The following is a 7,189-nucleotide window of genomic DNA, read 5'->3' on the forward strand; positions in this document are numbered from 1 at the left end:
GGGGGGGGGGGGGGGGGGGGGGGGGGAAGAGGTGTGTGAGGAAGCTAGATGGTTGGTCTTCTTACAGAAGTCAGAGTACTTTTACATCCTTTTTTTGTAACTACTATGTGACTTGTATCTTCACTAATTTGGTTTCCTTTTTGTATTTTAATGGCTCAGGGCGGATTCTTTTTTATCCCTGTCCTTATATAATTTTTTTTTTCTTTTAACATTATTTCAATTTTTTTTTCTTTTAACATTATTTCAATTTTTTTTTTTATAAAAAAATTCAAGTCCCCCATGGGTGCAGAGGACTCCTTAGTAACCCTAAAGATGAAAATCCAAAAATGGTTTTAAAAAATTCCTATTCCTTCCTTTTTATCCCATCAAGAAGGGGATAAAAATAGAAACAAAAGAGTCTCCGCAAGACCTTTTGACAAGAGACATATGGTTCTTGATTATATGAGCATGGAACATTGAATATATCTGACCGTAAACAAAATTTGGATGAGATCTTACTGTAAACTTAATGATTCTGACCACTATTTATTCACTCTCTGTAAAATATTCCATTAATTAATTTGTGTTAATTTAATGTTTTTTCTTTTGACTATGTAGTCAACCATACATGCTTTACTAGAGGTTGCATATGATGAAAATTGTTCATAAATTTGAAGTTTTTTCTTTTTTACAAAAGATTGGGTGAGAGATGTCCAAAGTAACAAGAATTCATTATATATTTTTTTTGTAGTTAAAAATTTCTCACTATGAAGCATGTTTTTTTTTTTCTTAAATATATTTTGTCAGGATTAAGAACGATGATAGGATGATTCAGTTGGAGGGGCTGGAATCTCTATCAGAAGCAGAGCTTCGTCAAGCCTGTAGAGAACGTGGTTTACTTGGATTGCTTTCGGTTGAGGAAATGAGAAAACAGGTTCCTTTTTCCTTGTTTATATACGAACTGTTCTAATCGGATAGCATTTTTTTTTTCTATGATCATCTATTTTATATATGGAAATCAAAGTGGAATTTATGATTTCCAATTTTATGTTAATTCTTTTTTCTAAATTTGATTTTGACTAGTTAATCTATTTAATTAACAATCACAGATAGTGAAAAAATTCTGAAGAAATAGATGGATAGAGAGGACACAAAGATTTTAAGTGGAAAATTCAAACTCAAGAAAATTCCAATTGCACACTGTCAAACTAAATAAGAAAATATCAATAACTTACATTGACCTAAGACTTGCACTATACCTTCTGCGTACTATGCCTATTCCTTTATTTTCTTTTATTGAACCACGATTTGTTGTTACTTACATGCTTTCCAACCATGTATTATGTCTGCCACAAAATCCACTGGTTTTGTGAAGCAGCAACAACATTGACTCTTTCTGGTATCCTTTATTGTCTTTTGGTGGCTCCTTGTATTGTTTCAGAAGTATCTTTGGTGTGGCCTTTTCTTTTATACTTATATTCTTCTTGACTAAAGATGGTTTTCCATCCAAATATGAACACCTATATATCTATATTAACTTTATTTTTCCTGTTTAGGGATGTAACTAGCTTGTTTAAGTAGATGTACCGTGACTCACCCAGGCTGCATCAGCCTACTGCTTCAATTTGTGTGAAATGGTTTATGTATAAAGAGAAATATTAAAACCTTTTTGTATCTCGTCTCCGTTACACCTAAACACTGCTATGAATTGAAAAGCACATCCATAGTAAATACAACTAAGTATAAATTGAAGTTGAATTGTAAAATAACTTTCTTAACGCCCAGGACAGTCGAGTTAACCTGCTATTTTTGTCTGAAGTTTGATGATAAACCCCATGCATAACATATGTAACTGCCTTATTTAAGAATTCTGTAAAACTTAAGCGTTTCTTCTGTAATATTCTTTTCTCTTGGGGTTGATGTGAAGGAAAAATGTGTTTTAGTTCTGACATTTTAAATTTTTTATTATTTTCTGAAGCTGCGTGATTGGCTGGATTTATCTCTCAACTACTCTGTACCATCTTCCCTCTTGATTCTTTCTAGGTAAATTACTTACTTTCTGCAGTTTTTATTTCTTATTGTACAATGGCATTGAAGTTTGTCTTCTAATTGGTCGCCGATGCAGAGCATTCTCTGTGTCTGGAAAGGTGAGACCAGAGGAAGTTGTACAAGCAACACTTTCCTCTCTGCCAGATGAAGTTGTGGATACCGTCGGGGTCACAGCTTTGCCATCTGAAGATACTGTTTCAGAAAGAAGAAGGAAATTGGAGTTCCTAGCAATGCAAGAAGAAATGATCAAGGTTTTTGTTTTGTTTTGTTTTGTTTTGTTTTTGGGGCGGGTGGGGAGTTATCCTTATTATTACAATTACTATTATAAGAAAATTTCTGGGAGAAGTGGCATTACCAGTTGGTTTGAGTCAGTTCAGTATTTCCCTCCATCCCTGGATATCAGCCTATAATTAGAATTGTGTGATTTCAAAATTTAAGCTGATTGCTGTCTCGGTATAAATCGAGCTCTGACTAAACGAATTGTCTGAAAAACATTGAAAGCAGAGAATATCTTTGAAAAAGATGTTCTATAAAGCCAGAGCTAAAAGATTTCATTCAAAAGATTTAATACCGTTGAAATGTAGAGAATGTTAGCTAGTGTAACTCATGCATAATCCTGAAAAGAGGAATGCAAATTCCTTCTTCTTTCTAAGTCTCTTTTCTCTCCTTAAATAGAACTTCCAATTGCCTTCTTTATGTTCCAAGTAATTATTTTTCTTCTATGATCTAAAGTTCGATGCTTAACTGGCTGATTGATTCCGTATGAGTTCCGTTAAAAGAAGGTCAACCTGCATGCCTTTTTCTACCAAGATGATCTAGGTTTCTTGTTCTTGTTGTATTGAATTAGTTGTCTCAAAAAGATTCCTTGCATTTAGATGCTCTTCATTATATTTGTATATGTAGGAGGAGGAAGAAGAAGAAGAAGAGGAGCTGGCTAAGATGCAAGAAGCTGCTGGTAGTCAAAAGGACGTAGCATTAGAAGAGATGACAAGTCCGACTACTGGAGAAGAACCCAAAGAAAAAACAAAAACATTGGAGAAGCAAGAGCAGCTATGTGAACTCAGCCGTGCACTGGCTGTTTTAGCATCTGCATCTGTAAGGATTGATGATAACAATTTTTGCTTTCAAGGAGTGTTGTCGCTCTCTTATTTTTTCTTTGCATTACACACAATGATTTTTAACATACTCTGTTCCACTTTAGTCGGTCAGCAGGGAACGTGAAGAGTTCTTACAGCTTGTAAAGAAAGAGGTACAACTTATTATTCCTTCTCCGGTCGTGTAGGACATAATAACCTAGCAACTTGAATGTAAATAGGTCGATGAATTTTTTGTTTCATCTCGAAGATTGCTGAACTGACTTCTTCAGGACCCAAAGAATGTCATTTTAACTTGAAAAAACTGAATGCATGGCTAATTTGGTCTTGTGCATTTTGCTTCCTATTATCTCCATTTTCAGATAGACCTATACAACAGCATGGTCAAGAAGGAGGGTACAGACGGTGAAGAAGAAGCAAGAAAGGCTTACAAAGCTGCAAGGGAGGATACCGACCAGGCTGCTGAGATGACTTTAGGTCGCAAGGTTTCTTCAGCACTTATTAACAGGGTAACATGATTCTTCATCAGAATTGTATTTCATGAGTATGAGTTTATTTTAGTTTCTTGATGCTCGCCCGCAATCAATTGTCTAGCATCTGTCTCTGATCTGTACCATGTCTTCTCTGCAACTTGAGAAACTCACTATATGCATTGTGTCTTTAGATTGATACAATGCTTCATAAGCTTGAAAAGGAAATTGATGATGTCGATGCCAAGATTGGGGATCGTTGGCGATTGCTGGACAGGTGGTCTATTTTCCGCCTTCTAGTTGACGTGAATTCCACATCAGTGCAAATCATACGAGTATAACAATCATAATCATACTTCTTTGTAGGGATTATGATGGCAAAGTGACAGCTGAGGAGGTTGTATCTGCTGCTATGCATCTTAAGGACACCTTGGGCAAGGAGGGAATTCAGGAAATTATCAGCAGTCTCTCCAAGGATAGAGGTAAGCAGTGTTGTACCGTTTTATTCTTCTGCCTCTTTTTCTTGTCCTTGATATGTGATTGGTTTAAATTACGCAGAAATTGGTTTTGTGCCACATAAAGCTGAGGTATTGGGAGTTTGGTTTAAGTTTAACCCTAGTTGAAAATTTAATAACAACCCTCAACCATCATGGGCCAGTTGGCCTAGTAGTCGATAAAAGTCGTGAAAATGATAAAAGGGCTAAGGAGAATGTGTTCGGTCCATAGTGGTCATCTACCTAAGATTTAATATTGTTCGAGTTTCTTTAACAAATAATGTAGTAGGGTTACGGTTGTTTGGTGAGATTAGTTGAGACATGCATAAACTGGAACTTCGTTATCTTTGAGGTTAGCGTCTCACAGGCGAGCGGCCATGAGTCTAATTCAGGAGTGGGAGCCCGTGTACCCTTTTGTCTAAAAGAAAGTGAGACATACGTGTGTTCAACGATACCATGTACCATGATTGTGAATATAAGACAATGGTTTGAATTACCTTTCGTAACAGCTCAATCCCACCGCTAGCAGATATGGTTCTTTTTGGGCTTTCCCTCAAGGTTTTTAAACGCGTCTGCTAAGGAGAGGTTTCCACACCCTTATAAGAAATGCTTCGTTCCCCTCTCCAACCAACGTGGGATCTCACACCTTTATACTTTGCCATAGGAAAGGAGAAATAGTTGTCTCCCATCAGTTACAATCGACCAAACCTGCTTGTTTTTTGGCCATTGATGCATTTTCGTTATGAATCTCACATGTTGCTACATTTTCTTATGAACAGAAGGAAAGATTCTTGTTGAGGACATTGTCAAATTAGGCAGTGCAACAGAGGATGCAACAGAAGATGCCAATGCGTCTGAAGCAGGAGGAAAGTCATAAGGGAACTTTGGCAAGTTGACGGTACACTTCAGTTTTGCTCTTTTCAACTCATGAAGTATTATTAGTTTCAATGTCCATGAGATTGCTTTTTTGTTCCATTAGTTAAATGACAGTAATACAAACTGTAATGAAGATCACAATAAATAAGAAAATTCTTTTTGAAGGCAATAATAAATTGTTCTTTTGAGGAAAACCTTTATGGTGGAAATCATAATATTGATGGTGATGATCTTCCAATTGCTATTCAAGATATGTTCTCAACATAGATAGCTCAAATGATTCAATGTAATTATCGTTCTAAACCCTTGGATACATAGTGAAATTATGACTTCTTTTTCTCCTCTTGTTAGAGTGTCGAACAGTATAAAATTGTTAGTCACATTGGATCAACGTCTTCGAATAATTTCTGTTAGGAAAGTAGATGTGGACTAACATCGAAGAGGGGGGACATTTCTATCTAATTTTATTATTTTTAAGTCATAGTGTAACAACCTAAATTTATCGCTAACAGATATTGTTTGTTTTAGCCTGTTACGTATCGCGGTCAGCCTCACGATTTTAAAATGCTTCTCGGAGAGGATTCCACATCTTTACAAGGAATGCTTTGTTTCCTTCCCCAATAGATGTGGGATCTCACAATCCACCCCTCTTAGATGCCTAGCGTCCTCACTGGCACACTGCCCGGTGTCAGGGTTTGATATCGTTTGCAATAGCCCAAACCCATTGCTAGTAGATATTGTTCGCTTTGGCCCGTTATGTATTGTCGTCAGCCTCATCGTTTTTAAAACGCGTCTGGGAGAGAGGGGTTTCCACACCCTTCCCCTCTCCAACTGATGTTAGATCTCACACACAGCGGACAACAATTATTCATCTTTGTACTAATTTTATAAGTTCATTTTCTTAACATCTCTATCTAATTGATAACAATATTCACTATGGTGCACGTTTTAAGCCCTATTCATTCATGAACAATAATGGTAATAACAATCGACTAGAAGATATTGTCTGCTTTGGTCGTTATGATTATTAGACTCACAATTTAAAACTCGTCTATGAGGGAGAGGTTTCCACACTCTTATAAGGAAAGATTCGCTCTCTTTCCGACCAATGTGAGATCTTAAGGGAGTAAAGAGATTTAATCGATCCATCATTCCCATCGTTGGAAACGAGGCCTAGAGCCCTGAGGGACTTGGACATAGGCCTTGTTGAATAGTACAAAACTCACACCTAGTCAAGTCATGAGCCCTCCCTATGTACTCTAGAAAGGTCCATGCTCATGTAGCCCAGCAAGCGTTGGGGTCGTAGCTTACGTCATAATTTCATATCTTCAAGATCATTCTCACTCAGGTGTAGTCTTAGTTCATTCAACGCTTCTTCCTTGAACGCTTTTTTGTTTGGTTAAAGTTTTAAAATTAATGTTCGAACCTAAAAAAATTACTACACTTATCTAACTTAAAGTACTATATATATAAGAAACCAGGGAATTCCCAAATGGTTGTACTAGGGAATTCCTCCGTGCAGTTCTTGTTGTTCCTGCAAAGCCTACCTAAAAGTTCAGGCTGGAATGTAGGAAGTGGGCAATACGTTTTTGTATTTCTATGAGAAGCTCTACGACACCCATGATTCCCAGTAGTAAGTCGTCGGCATATCGTGCGTAACAAATCTTATTAAGTAATGGGTTTTTAAGGGGGCTAGCTTACGAGCCAGGCGTCTCTCTGACTTGATAACTAGTCTCGCATCCCCGCTCAGCTCTATCAGCAGGCCTTTTCTTTTGCAATACTTAAAAGCGTCTCTTATGGCTAATTTCTTATTACAGCGTTCTCGACCATAGAATTCAGCCTGAGGGGTCAACCCGATGGCTTCTATGAGGAAGACGGTGTAAAGGAGGCTCGAGGGCTTATTAAGGAAGGCAGCAAGGGCCAGGGGTAAACCAAAAGGCGTTTTCTGGTCCCCCTGAGCTGGGTGGTGCTTGTGTGTGGGGTGTGCCACGACTATATATATATATATATAATATGTTTTTAATAAAAAAAATCATAATTCATTATTCATTACTCATTAAAATTATATTTTCAAAAAATATTTTGAGTTCGGATTTTTCAAAGGTAGTCATTGGCGTACAAGGGTATAAATGTAAAATAATGTGCAAACTCAATAAATATCAAAAATATTTTTACATTTTTTGTTTATAGTGAAAATTAAAAAAAAAAAAAAAAAAAAAAAAAAAAA

At 36.7% G+C, this 7,189-nt stretch overlaps 1 protein-coding gene across 2 annotated transcripts in view; it reads left to right on the plus strand.

The window, feature by feature from the left end:
* The window catches only part of LOC111444162 (mitochondrial proton/calcium exchanger protein-like), an 11,754-nt gene extending 6,598 nt beyond the window's left edge, over window positions 1-5,156 (plus strand). For both annotated transcript variants that reach the window (XM_023082146.1, XM_023082144.1), the window contains exons 7-15: window positions 787-913; window positions 1,958-2,022; window positions 2,105-2,279; window positions 2,932-3,123; window positions 3,230-3,277; window positions 3,485-3,631; window positions 3,787-3,869; window positions 3,959-4,074; window positions 4,866-5,156. In XM_023082146.1, coding sequence (XP_022937914.1) covers window positions 787-913; window positions 1,958-2,022; window positions 2,105-2,279; window positions 2,932-3,123; window positions 3,230-3,277; window positions 3,485-3,631; window positions 3,787-3,869; window positions 3,959-4,074; window positions 4,866-4,963 — 1,051 coding nt within the window. In that variant the 3' untranslated portion in view covers window positions 4,964-5,156. The remainder of the gene's footprint in view (window positions 1-786; window positions 914-1,957; window positions 2,023-2,104; window positions 2,280-2,931; window positions 3,124-3,229; window positions 3,278-3,484; window positions 3,632-3,786; window positions 3,870-3,958; window positions 4,075-4,865) is intronic.
* Window positions 5,157-7,189: the final 2,033 nt, after the last annotated feature.

Source organism: Cucurbita moschata, unplaced genomic scaffold (genome assembly GCF_002738365.1).
Source record: "Cucurbita moschata cultivar Rifu unplaced genomic scaffold, Cmos_1.0 Cmo_Scf00006, whole genome shotgun sequence".
NCBI classification, from domain to species: Eukaryota; Viridiplantae; Streptophyta; class Magnoliopsida; order Cucurbitales; family Cucurbitaceae; genus Cucurbita; species Cucurbita moschata.